Below are 20,852 nucleotides of genomic sequence, written 5' to 3'. Positions count from 1 at the left end.
GCTTGGGTTCTGCCTAAGCTGTCGAGAATTTCTGGAAGGGTTCCCTTATGGGATAAGCCCTACACTTATCCAGTTGATAAGCTTTTACTATTTGATTTTGGATACAATTTTATCACCAAACTCTGTTTTAAGAGAGAAAAAAAGTAATCACAGAAAAGAGAACGTGGTTTCACTTATCAGGCATAAATTTGCAATTGATTTAAGGAAATAAATGAAAACAGCTGGAAAGAAAGGTGAAATAGTTACAGAATGATCCTAAATAACAATAGATACAGAGATGATCAACTATTTAACTAATAGCTCTTTGAGATACAATAGAACTGTTTTCGGTTCTTATACCTAAGGGCTCTAGATATCTATTGTTCACAGCATATATAACGAGTTGAACAAATTCTAGCAATTAGCTAAACACCTAAATAACAACTAAAAGTATCTTTCAGAAAGGCATGGATATCTAGAGAGTAGAGACCCCTTCTTTTACAAACCCAATACTTCTATAAACTTACCAACCAATTTTCATGTGTTGGTTGACTTGTTTCGTATATGAAACAACACATGTGAAAATGTAGTGTTTATACGGTGTTGTTTCATATGTGAAATGTTCACAACTGTTTTTCCTCTCACATATGAAACAGCACTGTATAATCACTACATTTTCACACGTGTTTCATATAAGAAATAACACATGAAAATTAAGTTTGTATGATTTATTGGGTCTGTAAATGATTATGCGTGTAGATATCTATTGTCAGTTTCGTATATCAAAAAAATGAACAAAGAAACAATCAAAGGGGAGAAAAAACGGTTGCATTAGTAACCATTAAAGGGAGTTTAGCTTGAAGTGCAAGGAACTCGATGCATACAACATAATTAGTGACACAACTTCTTCCCCATGTTGATATATTTCTTCAATGAAGTTCTGTTGTACATTATTCTTACTCGAATAAGCAAGCAATTACTAGTCTAAAGATGCAGAGAATCATGATTGAAGGTAATAAACACACCTTCCATAGAAGAATAGGGTCCATTTCACAATACGTCTTTTCCCGGAAGGATTATTTCGAAAACTTTAAGATAAATTGATGTTTCTAAGTTTTCATTCCTTTTATTAATCATTAGACATTCATCCAAGAAGAATGCAACAATTTTCTATTTTGGGATGTCTCAAAAATGCAACTTTTCCTTTGCTAGTAAGATTCAATTCAAAGTTGCCTATTTGGCTACTAACAACCACTTCAAAATATCCGTGACCTTAATTCTGGTCTACAAGTTCTTTTGCTTTTGTATAAACATTTACTTAAAAATTCTCATTAAAATGTATCGAAGTCCCACATTGGTGGGCAACTGAAGGTAGGTAGAAAGAGAGGTTAGAATAAAGGGTGAAATGAGCAACATTGTAAAGCATCTTTGCGCTTGGGGCAATGACGCAGCTAATGATGTAATAACCGAGGCGCGTCAATTGCTGGTTGAAAACTATTTCCAAACCCCCTCCTCAGCTCAGGTTCTGCCTAAGCTGTCGAGAATTTCTGGAAGGGTTCCCTTATGGGATAAGCCCTACAATTTTCAAGTTTATGAACTTTTTAACCAACTGATTTACAAGTTGCCTAGTTTAAAAATTAAAAAAATTGAACGTTTTGCCTTTTTCGAATCACTGGCTTCTTATCTACACCTGTAGGTTTGGTTCTCTCTGGTTGCCTACTTGCCTTTATGTTATGGGATTTCAAATGGCAAAACCCACCAAATTTATCACCCGAATCTATATGCTGTTCCAAGAGATAAAAAATGGTACTGTAAAGATACATAACAACTGTTTTGGGTTATATTCTAGCAATATATATAGCAACTTGAACAAATACCAGCAATTGACTACACGCCTAAAATAACAGCTAAAACCACTCTTCATAAGTATCTATCGGAAATTTAGTCAATCATCAACAAAAAAACAAACGGAGTGAAGAATAAGACTGGCATTTAAGTTTCATTTGGAGTGCAATGAAGGCATAATGGGTGATACAAGTTCTTCCCCATGTTGATATATTCATTCGATGAACTTCTGTTGCTGTACATCATCTTTACTCAAAAGAGCAAGCAATTAGTAGCCCAAGGATCATGCTCAGAATCATGATTGAAGGCAATGATAGGAATACTAATTCCTAGAGGAAAAAGGGGTCCATTTCGATGAGCTCTTCTTATTCCACGAAATTCATTAATCGATAACTTACATATATGGGTCTGTGCAGCATTTCCACGATATCTTTATGATCAATTAATGGGAGCCCAGTGATCACAGGTCCGGGGACAGGGTACTCAGTTGTGGAAGGGAACTGCCTCATGAAATAGAGATGGCCCGGACCCAAGATTCGGATGGATTGGATGCTTGGATATATGCAGTTATATAAGCTATCACTTTTGCAATTAAAAATCAGCTCATCGAAGGACCAGAGCGGATAGAAGGCAAGTAAGACGTAACAGCAGGGCTATAACCAGCAACTGAAGGTTGATTCAGATAGATACCACGATGGGAGAAGAACATCATCAAGTTCCTTTTTTCCGGGAAACTAACCGCTTCGGAGAAATCCTGGTCGAATAACTTGGATACAACCCTCTCAAGAAACACGATCGGCCACCTATCCACCCCTCGAAAATACCCTGATAATGAAAGTCAACACCCTTCGAATGGTAGGTCAATGTCCAGGGGCTGCTTTCCCTATGTCATAGTCCGAATTTTGATCTTGACATGTCGGTGGTTTTTAACCGTAGGCATTTTGCCAGCCCCGCTCAACAAGGGGCCCCTCTCTGATAAAGAAAACGAAAGAATCTCAGCTCATGCCCTGACGAGGAATCTAGACTAGAGAGGAATATAGAACATCAAATCGTGAATGAAAAAGAAAAAGCATGAGGAGAATTGTTGATTCCATAGGTACATGGGCATGCCTGTTGGGGCTTTTAAAAATTGATCTTCCCAGTAGTTCATATAGGAGCTATAGCCGTTTCATTCCTATTCGTTGTTATGATATTCCGGCAAAGTCTGGGCTAGACATTGCTCTACTTGATACTTATTATGTGGTTCTCTCTTCCCAAAAGGGTAATTTCAAATCTTTCTTCAAGATAAATTGATGCTCCTCGGTTCTCATTCCTTCTATAAATCATTTACCCATTCATCCAAGATCAGTTCAACCATATCTATTTTGGGTTGCCCCAAAAATGCAACGTTCCCTTCAAGATATCTATGACGTCTATCTTGGTCTACAAGTTCTTTCACTTTTGTAGCGACATTTTAAACATTTAATAACTAGTCAAAAGACTCACTAAAATGTGTCGAAGTCCCACATCGACAGGCAATGGGAGGCAAAAGAAAGAGAAATTAGAAATAAAATGGTGGGGGTGGCCATGTTAAAAAGCATCTTTGCGCTTGGGGCAATGACGTAGCTAATGAGGTACTAACCGAGGCACGTCAATTGCTAGTTGAAAACTATTTCCAAACCCCCTCCTTGGCTTGGGTTCTGCCTTGGCCGTCGAGAATTTCTGGAAGGTTTCCTTTTGGGATAAACCCTACAATTTTCCAGTTGACAAACTTTTGCTAATTGCTTTAGTCAAACCTATCCGGTTTTTTCTTGTGACTCGAGGAGTAGCGTGCTTATCAAAATGTTGGAAGTACTTTTCACATCAAAATGTTGGAAGTACTTTTCACATTTCAAAATGTGATTCCTCTTAGCAGGAAAAGGTCAGTCTAGTCGCAAAAGGCTTTGGCTTTACTCAAAAGAAAGACTTGATCCAAGGAACTATACAAGTATGGTGGGAGGCCTAATGTCTTTCACGTTGACCCGGCCCGACATGACGTTTGCTGTGAATCAAGTCTTTCAGTTTATGCATGCTCCTCGACAAGCACACATTTCAAAATACTCTTTTTTGGATGAAAAGTAAACAACTAGTTTCATGTCTTCAGGCACTAGAGGTCTTAATAAGTCATGTCAGTTTATCGAAAATTGCAACTCCTGAAACTATAATTTAACGCTGAAAGTTAAGAAATAGACATGAGAGGCACGAGCACGAAGGAACAGTTGTCCTAGTGACCAGTGTAGGTTTATTATATATCCTTGGAACAGCACTTATCAATTTATTTCTACCACCGCAAACAGAATGCTAATTAAAGCTTTGTACTCAGAATTCAAATCAAGTAAACACAAAAATGCATCAAGTTCTCCCAATCCAACTCATAAAATAAACACAAATTGGTTAATAAAAATGATATCTACTCCAGATATAACCGAGTCCAATGATCAATTTCGTAAACTAACAAATCAATCTGGCATTTGAAATAGATAAATAAGAACAAATTCAAGCAATGATAAAGTAAAGATATGAAGGTAAAAAGTAGTAAAATACCTGGAAAGTGAATCCGACAACTGCATTTAGAGAAACCGCCATGGATTCAGGCATCGAGCTTTTACGTTCCAACCATTAAACAGACTCGGCAAAGGAGAGATAAAAGGAAACCAACAAATCCGTGGCGGTAAAAATAGATCCGTGGTGGTTAAAGATCAGAAATTGCTAGTTGCCGTATCTTTGCGTCTATGGCCCCTATACTTTAGCTAAATTACATATGTGGTCTATATGTTCAAAACCTTCGCATAAAAGGATCTCTCGCAATATCAAATTCTTTTGGAATTGTCTATGCGGCTTAGGGGTTGTTTGTTTACCTTTTAATAGTTTCATTAAGAGGCATCATCTGAATCGTTAATAGGTGAATCTTGTTTGACAAAAAAAAAAGTATGTCTCTAAATAGTTTTAAAACCCTATGAATGATTTTGTATCATGGATCTCTCTGAACCATTAAGAGCCCTAATTTTATTGTACACAACAAACAAACAATTATATTTCATTTTTAACTATATCATGAGAGCCTCTTAATCATTCTGACAAGTTAATCATTCTACACCAAATCATTCAACAATTGTCAAACAACTCCTTAACCTACAATAAAAAGTTGAATTTCTTTTCGGAATGAATGAAAGATGACGTCATCTATCTACCCTTGGGACACACGACTTACCCACCCTACTTTACAAAGTTGAACAAACAGTTCAACCATTGTTGGAATAATATATTGTAATCAAATAAAATTGCATGGTCTAGGTTTTTATAAATAAATATATATTTTTAACGAATATAATTTATGAGAATTGTTGGGGCTTGAACTTGATTAGGGGCCGTTTACCAAACACTTACCCGGTAAGTGTTTACCGGTAAAATTTAACACTATGATTTACTTGGCGGGTAAGATTTCAATCCACCAAAACGACATCGTATGCAACAATTTACCCGGTAAGCGCTTACCGTGGTAAGAGCCGTCGCCCTCACTTACCGGGTAAGACTCTTGGTCATTGTCTCGCTCTTATCGGGTAAGATTCTTGGTCTTTACCATATTCATCCGGTGAGGTAATGGTACTTGGTAAGCGATTATCCGAGTAAGCGTTTGGTAAACGGCCCTAAATCAATTTATTGTGAAGTTGATTTTGTAATAACTGTGATTTTGCTTCCACAATGATTTATTTGATTGTTAAAGTAAAGTTTACAAACCCGTTTTATTTGAAGTAATTTAATTGCATCCAAAGTTTATGGCTCCAAACATGTAGAATCTCCGATTGTTTTGATGCCTCGTGGGACAACTAATGATCAAATGCAACATTTTAAGGCTTAGGTAAGGACGAGTAGTTTAAAATGCAGAAATTAGAAGAGGTACGAAAATGGTAGTTAATTTTGTTAGTAACAAAAGGCGTTTGTGTTTCCTAACAAGGGCTTCTTATGACACGCTCATGTGCATATTACCTTAACTTTTTTTTTTTAAATTAGAATCTACTACAGTTTCACAATTTAACTCTTTTACTTTAGAAATTTCTCGCTTATGCCTTGAATCAAAACTTTTTATACGATTAAATATATTGTTGATTCTATAAATATAAAACATTTGATATGATTTTTTGGAGACATAGTAGGGTAGTAGATTTAAGGAGGGCACCTGTACCTATAGTATAATAAGAAGACGAGAGTGAGGGAAAATGAAAACAATTCGAAATACCTCGACTTTTTGAGATTTATGAATGGTGATGTGGCATGTCAGTAAAATGAAATGACAATTTTATAGAACTCGTAACAGTTTCATGACTGAAGATGCTCTCAGATGGACAGATTGTGCGTTTCTCAGCTCTCTATATGTTCCTTTGTGACTTTTTTTTCCTTTTCTTTATGGTTCTTACTATTTGCAAGTCTTTTTTCCTTACCCTTTTCTTTTTCTTTTCGTTCACACTTTTATACAAGTCAAGGGTTATCAAGTAAACGATCATTCTACTATTTAGGGTAGGGGTCTGCCACCCTTTACAAATAAAAATCACATGTGCCGAATTCTCAATTCATGTTCATCAATCATATGAATACATGTAAATAGAGAAAGAAAGTAAACACAAAATTAAATAAATTTAAAATAAATAAAAATCTAATATTTGTTAATTTCATTGGTGGATAGGAATGAAATGTATGATTTTGAGACTGGTTAACTTTATTCAAACAAATCCTACTCAAAAACAATATAATACTAGGTTAGGTTTGTTTGGTTTAAACTTTAAAGCATTTCATCAGCACGAAGAGGCCATGACCTCAAAGGCTTGTTCGTACGCAAAGGATGCCAAAACTATCAAAGTGGGCCGAGAAGCTGATTGTGTTCATAAAGTGAAGAACAAGGCTAAAAAACATCTCGAAGGCAGGATAATAACCAACCCTAGCTACAAGAAAGGAAGTTCACATAAATGTTTTAGGTTTACAAATATCATATTGCAAAATAAAATCAAAAGAATGAGAAATAAACTCCAAAAGAAAACAGATGCTATTGAAGTCTCGAGAGAAAATACATGAAGTAGTCGAGAGAGAGCATACAAGAAGTAGCATATACATCCTATCGAACCCCTTTGTTTTGGTACACAATACATATAATTGTACTCATCACGCTGCCCTACCAGCTGCAAAAAAATGCCTCAGCTACGGCTACCCAAAGAATATTACAAGAAAAACTTATCCACACATCAACTTCGTTATTCTTTAATTTCAACCTCAAGAATGGGAACGATGAAGAAAAGCACCAAGTGGAACCCATGTCGATTTGTCCTCTTCACCATATTAGCAAGTATTCACGAAATCAATAGGAGCCCATTTGTGGCATTCCAAATGGAGGCATTGGTGGCATTCCCATTCCACCCATTGGCGGTGGTGGTCCAGGTTGACCATATCCACCACCCATACCCGGTGGCGCAGGTAGAGCAAGTGGCAGTAGTTGGGCATACATATTCTGCAACCAATCAACGCAGTGTCATCAATACAGTTCTTTCATTAATTAATTACACAAAGCAAAAAACAAGACTGAAACAAGCAAAAACCTGCTGTTTGATGACATCCTGCTCTTCATTCTCCTTGGCTTTAGTCTCCTTCACTGCTTCTATCTTGTCCTTGATTAGTTCATCAACCTTGCCAGTATATTCACGGATAAACTGCAATAAAACGAAGAATGAGACTATTTTGATTCGAGACAATGAACATAAAAATCTAAGTTCCATCAGGAGTGAAGATGTGGTCAGTTTACCTGAAGCAGATATGGGAAGGCAAAGTCGATCATGTTGTTCAACCAGGCCAGCTCAAGAGCCACATCTGCGCGAATGAGATCATAACAAACAAAGAGACAGGAAGCAAAGCACTCTTTCTTTCCCTGCACAATCAAGTAAAAAGTAACCACTCAAAAACTTCAAAAGCGGTCATAACAATTACGAAAAGTGGGTAATAGCAAGAATAACTGAAAGTAACATACAATGTAAGTATAATTTGTAAAAGTAGTTCATACTGCCTTCATCCCAAAATAAGCGTCCACATTTCTATTTTGGTTCGTCCCAAACTAAGTGTTAGCTTTCAAAAATAAGTGCATACTTTCCAATTCTACCGTTAATTATGAGATGGAAAAATTCGTTACTCCTATTATTAAGGGTAAAATTGCCATTTAGTTAATTCAGAAGTGTAATAATCACACGTTATTAAAATTGTGTGCCTTTTTCATTGTGGACATTCATTCTTGGGACTGAGAGAGTATTCGGTAAAACAGGCATACCTGCTCAATGAAATAAACAAGCAGCTCTTCTGCAAGCTCACGATCCCCAGATTGTGAGGCAGTCTCCATGGCATCTTTGTACACCTTGTCTTTCTTCGACAATGTAATGGATTGCTTCCATCTACCTGCTTTCTTGTAGATATATGCAGCAACACGCCTCATCTCAAGAAGCTCATGTTTCTCAATCTGCCAGGGAGTAAACAATAAAAGAAATCAGTACAAGAAAAAAGGGAAGAAGTTTGAACCTTCAGCTGAGCCAACCTTTTGTGCAAGGCCAATCTGATCAAAGTTATCATGTAAATCAATAGATTCACGCAATCTATCATAGTCTTCCTCCTCAACATATATTTCATTCAGTGCCTCGTTTACAGCAGATACGTTATTGCTCTGAACTGCAACCATGTATGGTTTAACAAGATGAAGGTGTCCCGCCTGCATAAATGAAGTCAGAAACACGATATTAGGAACCTCAATTCGCATGGTTATGTAAGTTGAAAAATAAAAAATTAAGCTCCCTTACCTTACGCATTATGTCAACCACACGTGTATGGTCAACACGTAGTGCAAGGACATTGAGAACATCGTTGATAAGGTCGGGATGCTCTTGTAGGTAGAAGTGAACAGCCTTGTAATAGAGCTCCACATTCGCCACTTTAACTACAATATCCTTGAACTGCATATGATCCCAAGCATCTGGAGAATGATTCATGACAGTAGTTGCAGCATTATCAAACTCATCATATTGAATATACAAATAGGTAAGTTCCTTCCAGTGCTGTTGTTCATCACAAGCACGGATTAGCTTTGGGATGTTGAGGCGTGTCGAGAAAAGTTTAATATGCTCCATCAGCTTCTCATAACGGTATCTGGCATAAAGCACACCCAACTCGGTGAAGATGCCCATGTGAGCTCGCTCCAAACCTAGACCACTCTCCATGAGAGAGATAAGCTCATTGAAGCATCCTCTATTTTGGTAGTACTCACTCACCTCTTCCAGATCATCCACCTAAAATTCCAGAAACAAAGTACTTACCCTTGCCATTATTATAAAAAAGGAACATACACCATACAAAAAGACGTTCCGTGAAACAGCCTCAAAACTTGGTGTATTTTTTAAACTTATAACTTGCAAAAACCACATTCATGTGAGGTATTAAACCAATGATACCAAAGGGTCATTGGCCCACTGATGCCCAGGTTACCTGTAGAGCCCAGCCTCCCTGGAGATCAATGAAGCCTCACCAATTTCAAGAAGTGTGTATGAGTTTTGCAGTATATAAAATATTATATACTTCAACATATATATATATATATATGTATATATATATATATATGTATATATATATGTATATATATGTATATATATATATATATATATGTATATATCGGCTGAAGGATAAAAATTTCACCTGCACAATAATATTGAGACCACAGATCTGAGCCAAGCGGAACTCCTCAGCATCAACACAGGCAAAGCAAACTTCTTTCCATGTCTTTGCACTATTCGCTTTACGAGCGGCATCGACAGCACCTTGAAACTGTTGCAGCCTTACAAGTGTGACAGCAAGCTTCGCCCAGTTGGAGATGAAAGCGTATATTATCTTAGCAGCTTCATACAATGCTTCATCAAACAACCGATCACCAACATTTTGGAGGTTGGCAACATTCGGCATGAGGATGAACTCCTCAATGTCACTCAATCTATCAATCTTGGCATACGCATAGATGAGCTCACTGTCCACCTTGGACTCCTTGGTCTTCTGTCTCACCATCAGTAGATATTTCACCAAATCATGGTAGCACTCTGTGTCTTCAGAAGCACGGATTACATCCAAGAATTGGGTAGCATCATCGGCACGAATGAACGACTCTATCGCCTCACTCACTAGCCCGTCCCTGAGCTGGGCTTTGGCCACCTGACTCCAAACAGCATCTTCTTCAACACGGAAGGCAAACTCAACAGCCCGTGGAATACTTTGGATATTATCTAACAGAACATTAACGGCTTGCACATTCAAGTTGAACTTCTTGAATATTGCAAATGCCTCTTCATACAGTTGTGCTTCTACAGCCACCTCTCCAACAGCAGGTCCATCAAAGTTATCTAATCTATTGATGTAGTCCATCACTCGAGATGGATCAGCCTTGATGGCTGTCAAGATAAGCAGGTTTTGGAGGTTGAAGTTTCCACTGAAAGCGGAGTTCTGAAGGACAATTTTCTCAAGAAGCTCGATTAACTCGTGGGGAAGATCAGCAGTCATAAAAGCTTTAACAGCAGCAGAAACCTGCTCCGGGCTCTTGCTTTCAGGCAAAGCAGTTGAGACAACTTGATCAATGAGTTGCCTCCTGTATTCATTCTCAGGGTCAAGAACCTTCTCCCAGAGATCAGCATCCATCCTCTCCACAACATATCTAAAACAAAAATAGATATTAGTCCCAAAGAAACACCAGCCAATTCATCTGGGATGATAAATAACAAACCACAAGTCAAGTACCTGGCTTGCAGCTTGAACAGAGAATTCTTGTTTGTTACATTGACAAGTTCTTCGTCACATTGCCCTCTGCGATATGCAACAACAGCAAGCGTAGGATCACGCTTCTCACAGTATTTACCGACAACACGTGAATCGTAATACGGGTTGGTGGTGAGGAAGTGCTCTGGATTGTTGTTACTATCTATGATAATTTTACCCAAAGCATTGTGGACATGGACATCTTGACTTCCTTCACTCACAAGATGCTCTAAAAACTGGGTAAGTAACCGAAGTCGGTTCCTGGAAAGCCACAAGCAAATACCATAAGGATGCAAACTAATACAATTAACACAAAAAAAGAACAATTAGGTGAAGAGAGAACACACCTCTTTTCACACTCATCCACAAGGGGCTCAACTGGAAGCAGAGAACGAACAGATAGAATCAAGCCTTTGATGAAATCCTCAGGACACTCGTCATCTAAAAGCTGTCCTACAACTAAAGGAGCGTTCCCTGGGTTGACCTATACAAATATCCCATAAGCACTCAGATACACAAGATTTTGCAAACTCTTCTAGATGAACAACAATAATTCTCTACCACGGACCATACCTTCTGAACATAACCTTCAATATAACGGAGCATGTTGTTGGTATAGAGATAGTGAGTGAGATCCGGGACAAAGCCAAAACGGTCACACACATTGATCAATGGCCTTGCATCAGGAAGTTTGGCTTCCATTAGAAAATTTTTGGCCTTTTCAGCATCATAAAAATTCGACTCTCTTGTTACACGCTCAACCTCCTTAATTTGTCCTGTCTTTGCAGCTGCCTCAATGTACTTGAAGTGGATATCAGGATCCTCGCTGTGATATCGAACATTAGTTACTACTTGGTACAAATCAGATCCACGGTCAAAGTAAGATTTTTTGCGTATATGGGTGTCATTTCTAACCACATTACCTGGAGCTCAAATACGACCCCAAAAAGAAGTATAGGCCTTCATATGATTTAAATTGCTCAAAGAGTTTGATACATGCTTCAACACCCAGCTGCTCACAGTATTCTTTGGCAACCTACAGTTGATACAACAGTCAGCAGATTAGAAAATGGCGAGCACAGAGAGCTAACCAACTTCTGCTTCCCTCGGTTTGACTTCATATAACTGTTCACATAGAAATAAGAGCTCTTATATACCTGCACAATTATCTGAAGGTTTCCCCTTAGATTGACCAGTAAAAGATCCTTCATACACTCCAGTGCCCACTCCTTTGATAGTGTGCCAAAGAATTCTACGAGAGACTGAAATAAAAGAGAGTCAGATGCTAATTAAGATAAACCACACAATGTAATTACACAAGTCCAGTATTAGACAAACCTGTGGCTCAATTGCATGAGTGTTCACAATGACACGTTTAATATCTGGCAGTTCACTGTAATGCTGCAGAAAGCACGAAGTTTCAATCAAGCAGATGATATTTCTTCATAGAAAACAGACAAGTTTCAGCACAATAGCCAACCTGAAGGGCTCGAACGAAAAGACCTGCTTTCTCACAAAGTTGAGCAATGCGAGGACGGTCATAGTGACTGAACATACCATTGGCTAATATGGCATCAGCAACATTAGGGAATGTCACAAGGTTGATTTCAAGAACCTGTAAAGAATAGAAATTTTGAGAATGATTCTTCAGTTCAATGCTGAAGTTCAATAGCATCAATGGCATGTAAGGTGTACCTTAGTTTGCAGGTGAGCATGTTCTGGCTGATTGGGCTTAAGGACATCCAAAAGAAAAGCAGTAGCCTCCCGTATCAAATTCCTCTGAAGATATTGAAAGGGGAAAAGTAGCATTTAAAAACCAATTTGAACTATAGGATCAGTATAACTGCATGCTTGCGGAAGTCAGAGGCTTTGAAATCATAGAACCAGTTAAAATAATTAGCAAATGTGAACATGTTGTGTATATATATATAGTTAAAATACCTGGAGGAAAAGATCTGTTATTGTATTGTAATCAACTGGACAACCTCCCTCCATTTGGGACATCATTAAAGCAAAATTAACAGCACCCTGCAGAGAGCAACAAATCATACTTGCAGGAATCCCAATTGCGATTCTTAATCATTAAGAAAGACATTCTGAGCAAATAAAATAACATGTAAATTTGTTTTTTACTGGTACCTGAGGATCTGATCGAAGAATTGTTTGCAGAAGAAATAAATAATCAGGTGTATACCCAACCTGCGCCAGATCAGGAGTGGTTATAGGACAATTCATGGCAATAAAAAATGTTCTGAAACTATACTAGCAGAGAAGCATATCACTTGGAATAAGTTTCTACTAGAACACCAATAGTTACTGAAATGAAAGTTACACCTACCTGCTTGGAGTAGATCAGAATTTTGTCGAACTCCCTCCGCTCAGCAAAAGCTGCAACAACTTTTGGTGTTGCTCTTGCTTTAATGTAAATTTTCAATGCAAGATCATTGTCCACAGTCTACAGGTAAACAGGGAACCCAAGGTTTATACGTGGAAGATATATCATAACCAAAACAAGAACAATTGGTGGACGTAAACAACTGGAAAGCATCAAAATTTTCAGATTCCATACTTTCACAAGATCTCCAAGCTCCTCACTACATTCCAGCTTATCCTCAGCCAACCAGTTTTCCAAAAGATTCTTCTTGTTCTGATTCACAACAAGACGAGATAACTCCAAGGATTCAAATGCATTCAGCTTTCCTTTAGTTAGAAGGGTCCCAAAGTACTGCAGCAATGGTGGTGTTTGTCCAGCTTGCACAGGTACACTCTGTAACGACACATATAGAGGTTATAGAAAGTTGAAATGAAAGAATTCTCTAATCAGGAGTAAACCCTGCAAATGTAACATCCAGAGAAGTAAAATTCAGTGATGCTATTAAAATTTATAAAAGCAAGACACCTGAAATTTTGCAACTGTATCTGGTGTACGGAGAATGCCTTGAGGAGATTCTGCAGCAAGCTCAGCAGCTTCCTTGTACTTGGTTTGAGCAAACAATTCTTGAAATCGTTGGACAACCTGGGATAAAAGTAGAAGTCAATCAGTCTATCATTGTCCAATGGAAAGAACATCGCCATTTACCAACAGGCAAGTATTGATCAAGTTCGGCAATCCTTGATCTAATCTTTTTCCAGTGTCTGAATTGATTACTATCCAATGAACTTATAAACAAATGGAACTCTTCCACTTCTATTTAAAACATTATCATGTCTAGTCAGTAATCATAGAAAAAGAATGCTTCATAACATACATGATTGATGAACTCTTCCACTTCTATACAGGTCTGGCTGGCCAGTTGTTTGTGACTGGTTCCAGGCAGAAAGTAAAGATTTTATATCGTCAACGGAAATGTTAGTAGAGGCATGTGCCACTTGAATCTCCCAGCCTAAAATAAAGTCTCAAGATGCCTTACTATGTGTGTCCTTGCTACACGTGTAGGCCATTCCCTATTAAACAACTGATCTTATATCTCCCAGCTTCATTACTTCAGCAACAACCACACTTGTACTAAGACATGGTTCTGTCATCTCTGATAAATCATAAACGCTAAAGTCGGCTTCAATAACTTATTCCACCTATTGATCTAAGCAAAATTCTCCATATCCACTACATCTCCAAAGAAAGATGCATTACTGCCAGCAACCTAAACTCTACTCTGAGGTAGACTCCAACAAAAAATGTGTTGTCCTCCACATCCAAAGAAATGGTCTTTAGATAAAAGTGTGTGCCATTAAGACTCTGGCGGTTAGCATTCTATAATCTCTATTGGGTTTCATCACTTTACAGTTTCTATTGGCTTTCTGTCAGCTTCAAACATTTGTAGCATTGGGGATAACCAATACCATTATGATCAACCACCACTAGCCTCATGAAGCCACTACACAATCCGGAGATGAGGTAGTACTTTATTTCCTTAGCAAAAGAGTAGCCAACTCAATGGGACTGAAATCCAACATGGTGTGTTCTAATGTTTATGTTAATGCTCCAAATAGATTTAATATGACAAAAATGTCACATTTTCGCCCTAGCTGTTTTGGTTCGTGAAATTGCTGAACCAAGGGCCATGGCTCTTTTTTTTCGATAGCCGTACTGGATGCTGCAACTACCAGGGGTGGGATAGCTTAATTGAAATATTCTTTTATAACCAAGTGAGCAGCGTACAATATCATAATTTTACCGTCTCTGAACTATTGACAGAAATAGAAAGATAAAACCACTTATGCTAGTATATCTTTTCAATCTACCTCCAAAGTTGGTTAAAGAAACAGAGAGACGATGAAAGACAAGAAGAATAGAGAGATTTACCAGATTCTCTGCACCAGGAAGGTTTCCTCTTTTAGCAAGATTGACAGCAAGCTCCAGGTTGTTTAACTGCAATAACACATTGGTTTTCATATTCCAAATAAAGAAAATCCTATATTTATCATGGATGGAAGGTTGTTAAATATTACTTGTCCACTGACGAAAGGCACGATTGTTGACTCATTTACAGTGGCAAGTAACACCTGGCCACGTCTATTGACAGCATAGAAGCCTCCAACGGATGAAGCTTCAGAGGTAAGGAAAATTGGATCTGGACTGATTCTATTCCTATACACCGCGGTAGCTGTTTCAAGGTCATACACAAATAGAAGTCCCAGCTTGGTAATTACATAGATCAAACTATATTTGTGGGATATCTGTAAAGTCAAAAATGAATATGTTAGCTGACAATCCAGCTCCCTGTTTCAACAACAAAAATGACAGACAAAGTACCTGCATGGCAACTGGAAAATCATCTGCAAAGTCAGGAGGGAAGAAAAGATCTGCTTGTTTCTTAGTAAACGAGGGTTTCCCTGCATATATAGAAACACAATTTAATAGGTAGATGCAAAAGGCTTTTGACCAGCTAGTGAACCTGATTGATGCATCTCTTCAAAAATATGTTAATTTAAACCAACAGACCCCAAGCAAAGAAGTTCACATATGCAGAGATGTCACACACATAGCATGTTTAGAGGTTGACAACAGCAAAAGTTCTTCGGAACCTTCGACCTTTTTTTGTAAAATGAAAGGTTCCAACCTGATTGATGCATCCCGTTCAATGGTGGGCAAGAAACATAAATCTATCAAAATATTGTATTCAAGAATTTTCATTCTCTTTTTCCAGGATTAGGCAATTAGCATATAAATTACAGATACCAGCTAAAAAAATTATGTCAGCTAAAAGCAACGACAAACAAATGAAATGACATGTGTTGAGAATGAAACCTGGCTGAGCACCCAGCTCAATTACATGAAGCTTTGATGTAACCTGTCCAGCATTAGAGCTTTTTGTTGCAAAAGAAATAAGAATCGAAGGATTCTCATTGCCAGGAACCTGTTCAAGGCATATAAATATGTGATCACGTGCAGCTGTCTTAGATGGAAGGATATAGAAAAGAAAACAGCCCCTTTTATCTATAGTATTAACAGAAGGGGGAACATCTGTACTTTGAAAGAGGCAAAGGATGCTGCATGTGCTTCAAGAGCTTGACTGCGCTGCTGATCAACAGAAAAAAGCTGCATGTTTCCTTTTACTAGCTGAGGTTTCTGTTGAGATAAAAAATGGTGGGGAGATTACTAAAACTGGAAAATTTGGCCAACACTTTACCATAGATTGTGCTATATGATATACTAACAAATTGAAAACTTAGAACAGGCAGATAAGCTTGGAAGGGAGGATACATCGTAAGGTTGCATAATTACTGAATATGATGGCAAGCACAACAACTATCTATTACTTGTGAGCAACCCATTCTGAAGAATGTGCTCCTGTATGTTAGCAATCACATAAAGAACAATATTGACTAAGATAACAAATTAGAGTAACCCTGTTACTGTTCCCACAAAAATGAGCAAGAAAATAAAAGGGAAAGGGGATGTGAAATGACACCACGGATTAAGGCACAGCATCCACATAAGAGTACAGCATGAGCTCAAATTACAGCCAATCTAATGGCAACTTTTATCTCAAAGATAAAGAGACCTAGCATAAGGAAAAAAAACTAATAGATGCATGCAATCAAAGAATAACAACGAACCTCTGGTGAGCCAGGGGCAATTCCAATCAACACCAACCATTTCTCAGATGGATCACATCTGTAGTTAATTATCTGATTGTTTGATAAATTGGCTGTTCTATCAAACATCTTTGCAGGTTCAGAGTCACCTGTACAGAAAAGATTGCACCGGGTTCACATAATACAACATTTAGCTTACATGCCAAAAGGAGAGAAAAAGTGAGGCGGTGTTGTTCCAGGTTAAGTGACAACAATGTACCCTCGATTGACCAATGATATACTGAGGTCTGGGTTACCATGCCCAACATCTTTGGAGTAATCCACTTCCAAAAGACAACCTGAAGACAGAAGTATGACAAGACCATATAAACGTAACAATTAGCAAAAAAACAAAAAGGCCGAAAACCATTAAAATTATCAAATCATTGCTGCTACCTGCTCAGGCATCTGATAGGACTTCATCTTGGCTTTCATCTCAATATTAAATATCTGTAAGTGGTCCTGAGTAGTCCCTGGCAGTTGAGCTTGAAGAAAATTACACCATGCATTAGTTATAAAAGTGAAAAACAGGTCTGGGTGTTTCTCTAAGAACCTTCATATCAATTCTGCGATTTGTTGGTATGTTATGCTATAAAATTGTACTTTCTTATTGAGTTCACATAGTGAATAGAGAAAATAACAAAAGGCTGGTTTATTCCAAGCCTTGTAACACCATGACTTGCATTAGGAAGTTTTCAAATCCTGCAACTTCTTGGTCCGTTTCAGACTAAACAACAGGGTGCAAGTATGTGGACCTTGATGCTCCCAGGGTATAAATCAATAGCTTAAGAGATGCCAAGTTCTATAAAAGCATGAACAAGATTACAAGAGCAATGAGCACCGAATTGGAGATTAACTTTATCAGAAGCTCGGAAATCTGAAAGTACTCTTGCCATTATAGTGGGGGCTAAAAATTCTAAAGATCTAATTCGTGATGCGAAGAAAGGGTGATCTTATTTATACCAAAAGGTCCAACACAGATCACATAATGAATTGTACCCAATCATCTGACAAAAATAGCCAAAATTTTCGATTTGGGTTGTCCAGAATTAAATGCAACACTTCACTTTTAGAGAGCTTTATAGTAAAAACTGCCTAGTTGTCCCCAAGTCATAATTCCAAACATCTTAGTGGTAATTAATTTTGGTCAACAATAGAACTTTTTAGTAAAAACTACTCAGTTGTCCCCAAGTCATAATTCCAAACATCTTAGTGGTAATTAATTTTGGTCAACAATACTTGCATTAAATTGAGACCTGAAATTTGGTTTCAGAAATTCTCTGTTTTGTCATCATAGACGAGTACTTTAGGATTTATTAAATAGTCAAGCAATATCACTATGCATCCAAAGTCAATTGTTATAATTTCCATAAGACCGACGTAGTACCTTTTAAAGCCAGTATCCTGGAAACAGGATTCATAAGAGCTGAATCGGCGGTAATTGGCCTCCTCAGAGGCTGCATAGGCATGCTCATATCGATAATCACCACACTATTCTGAGGTGATGTTTCACGGACGCAAATGTACTTATCCGACTCCATTGTGACATTGGTAAACGTGATAAACTGTGGATTGATGCCTACGCTGGGCAACTGCAACAACATCACATAAGTCAAACCAACAACAATCAATGCACTCACAACCAATGAATTAAGAATCATATCAATCAATTTATCCCACGGATCTGAAAATATCAATTAAAAACAAATCTGCTTATCAAACAAATCTAAGCAATACGAGAGTAGATAAGCTAGCAAAGATGAACACTTCAAATCAAATTAACACCAATAGAAACCCTACAGTGTAACTAAAACGATAAAATTGCGTAAATTGAGCAACGTTTCTGTTACCAAAGTGGAAACCTATTTCTTATAAGATATAATTAGGCTTCGGAGAAATACAGTAAACAGATACCCTCGAATCTAACAAATCTACACAATATGAGTGTAAAGACGCTCCGAATTCTATTTCGGCATTTCAATTAACCCTGGATAACTCAAAAATGTTACGAAAACGATAAAATCGTGTAAATTTGAGCTAGGTTGTAGCCAATATAAGTGTGATCTGTTCATCTATGAGCCTATAATAAAACTAGGTTTCCGGACTGATTAACATACCGTGAGTGCCTCCTTCATAGTAATCGGAGCGTTAGCGGCCGCCATGGTGGTGCCGGAAAAGATCAAAACGACTGCAGATCAGATGTAGATATGATCTATGAGAGACTTGATTGGATTGACCCGCCGGCTGAGAGATTCCGGCCTACAGAATAAACAAACGGTCGGCGATCTCTCAGAGGTGAGAGATCTAGAGAGAAAGAGGGAGAGAGAGTATGTGTAGTCTGGTTCGTCTCAAAGGCGAAGACTTGAAAAAACACCAAGGAAGAAGAATTCGAAATAAAAATAGAGCGGAGAGAGAGAGAGTGTGTGTGTGAAGGTGGAGGATGAAAATGAAAATTCCATTTTTTCTTCCTTTTGTTTATAAATTCAAAAAACACCCTTGTATTATGTTCAACTTACAAAATAACCCCCAAACTTTTGGCCTTTGTTATGGAATATCTGTAACATAATAAGGGGATGTTTGGGATTGCTTATTTGAAACAACTTATATTTTTTTATAAAAACATTTATTAACTTATTATAAGTCAGAATGGTTTAACTTTTTCAAAAACTCTTTTATTACCGGTTTAGCACCGGTATAAGTTATTTATCCAAAGACTCAAAAGTGTTTATTATCGATGTCACATCAAAATAAGTTAATGAGTTATTTTTATAAGCAATCCCAAACATCTCATTTCAGGTTTTTTTTCAAATTCCATCATGAATTTGGACTATATTCAAAAAATTGAATCAAGAACCAAATCATGTGGGAAGGTTTTGGTTTCAAATTGAATCTAATTTTAAACCGAGTCATAAACCAAATCTCTTTGTTGATGGACTATTACGAAAAGTAATGGTTTTAGCTTTGGTTTTGATTTTACTAGAAAAACTAAACTAAGGGGCCATTTATCCAAATACTTATCCGGTAAGTACTTATCGGTAAGAGTCAATACTATAATCTATTTTACCAGATAATATTGTAGTATATTAAAACGGTATCGTATGCAACAATTTACCCGGTAAACGCTTACCCGGGTAAGAGTCATCACCATCACTTACCAGGTAAGACTCTCTATCCTTATTATCGCTCTTACCGGGTAAGATTTTCAGCCCTTACCATATGTATCAGGTGAGGAAAGTTACTCGGTCAACATTTACAGGGTAAATATTTAGTAAACGGCCCCTGAATCAATATTTTTTTTTTTGAGAAAATAAATGACAAAAAGAATTGAACTTAAATAAGTGTTTGATTTGTAGAATTCGTTTTAATGGAATTAAATATATCAATGTAATTTGAATCTAATGGAATTGGAATCAAATTTAAATAAATTTAACGATGTATTTTGTGTGCGGGAATTAGAATTGAATCTTTCAAATAGATTAAAATTTGTCTATTTGATTTACATAATGTTACCTTCGAAATTGAAATGAAATAATGATAACTTCCAAAAATACCCTTTTATGTTTTATTTGGGTGTGATGATGGTGGTTGATGACGGGTCGCGGTGGTAGGTGGTGGTGGTGTTAACCGATGTGGATAGGCGGAGGTAGTAGAGCTGGTTGGTGGTGGTAAGGTAAAATATTTTTATTTTCTATGTAATTGAAAATTGAAATCCTTGGTACATAAAGAAAAATGATGGATTCATTAATTTATGGATTTTAAATACATCTATTTTTTTTTTTTATTAACCTGGATATCCAACCTGTTATGCGAGCCGACTAATTCCAGGACGACCACCAGCTTTGCAGATAGCCCGGAGTCCCCACATTTGAACCTTCATGGCTACAAGGGGATTTTTATTCCTCCGTGAATTTAAACTTGAGACCTCCTGATACTTTTGACCTTTGGAGCCAAACTCAAACCATCAGACACCACTCTTGTTGTTAACATCTAATACATTTCATTCCACCACTTAAGTGAACCGGATGATGAGATTTCTAATTATATCAAATACTGTCATGTCTAATTTGATTCGATATATTGGTTTCATGGAACCCCACCTTCCACAATCGAACCCA

The 20,852-nt window shown here is 37.4% G+C and overlaps 1 protein-coding gene and 2 non-coding genes across 3 annotated transcripts; 2 read left to right on the top strand and 1 right to left on the bottom strand.

Moving 5' to 3' along the window:
- The first annotated feature begins 1,403 nt into the window (after positions 1 to 1,403).
- Positions 1,404 to 1,548, top strand: LOC112526225. The gene has a single exon (XR_003070552.1). It is a non-coding gene; the product is annotated as a U4 spliceosomal RNA (small nuclear RNA).
- Positions 1,549 to 3,402: 1,854 nt separating this feature from the next.
- LOC112526224 lies at positions 3,403 to 3,551 on the top strand. Its single transcript, XR_003070551.1, has one exon. It is a non-coding gene; the product is annotated as a U4 spliceosomal RNA (small nuclear RNA).
- A 3,299-nt stretch (positions 3,552 to 6,850) lies between these two features.
- Positions 6,851 to 19,069, bottom strand: LOC112525965 (clathrin heavy chain 1). The gene is made up of 30 exons (XM_025136301.1): positions 18,855 to 19,069; positions 18,125 to 18,329; positions 17,134 to 17,222; positions 16,958 to 17,036; positions 16,720 to 16,847; positions 16,130 to 16,228; positions 15,908 to 16,016; positions 15,413 to 15,492; positions 15,109 to 15,336; positions 14,963 to 15,028; positions 13,559 to 13,675; positions 13,229 to 13,426; positions 12,998 to 13,114; positions 12,799 to 12,858; positions 12,601 to 12,687; positions 12,355 to 12,438; positions 12,140 to 12,274; positions 11,998 to 12,060; positions 11,817 to 11,921; positions 11,583 to 11,695; positions 11,233 to 11,485; positions 11,007 to 11,143; positions 10,642 to 10,920; positions 9,556 to 10,558; positions 8,667 to 9,152; positions 8,408 to 8,578; positions 8,147 to 8,332; positions 7,631 to 7,753; positions 7,428 to 7,538; positions 6,851 to 7,339 (listed from the first exon to the last, which is right to left on the bottom strand). Exons 1-30 carry the CDS (start codon positions 18,897 to 18,899, stop codon positions 7,190 to 7,192), a joined length of 5,106 nt encoding a protein of 1,701 aa, XP_024992069.1. The 5' UTR covers positions 18,900 to 19,069; the 3' UTR covers positions 6,851 to 7,189.
- Positions 19,070 to 20,852: the final 1,783 nt, after the last annotated feature.

The sequence above is a fragment of the Cynara cardunculus genome, assembly GCF_001531365.2.
Source record: "Cynara cardunculus var. scolymus isolate 2C chromosome LG 13, CcrdV1, whole genome shotgun sequence".
In the NCBI taxonomy this organism is placed as follows: domain Eukaryota; kingdom Viridiplantae; phylum Streptophyta; class Magnoliopsida; order Asterales; family Asteraceae; genus Cynara; species Cynara cardunculus.
This window is presented reverse-complemented; position numbering and strand designations above follow the sequence as displayed.

Bases quoted from the DNA above. Each gene is read 5' to 3' on its own strand.
- LOC112525965 (XM_025136301.1), bottom strand. From the start codon at position 18,899: ATGGCGGCCGCTAACGCTCCGATTACTATGAAGGAGGCACTCACG. The intron at 18,330-18,854 runs GTATGTTAATCA...ATGTTGTTGCAG, and splicing joins CTATGAAGGAGGCACTCACG to TTGCCCAGCGTAGGCATCAA. The intron at 15,029-15,108 runs GTAATATTTAAC...GTGTTATTGCAG, and splicing joins TGCCTTTCGTCAGTGGACAA to TTAAACAACCTGGAGCTTGC.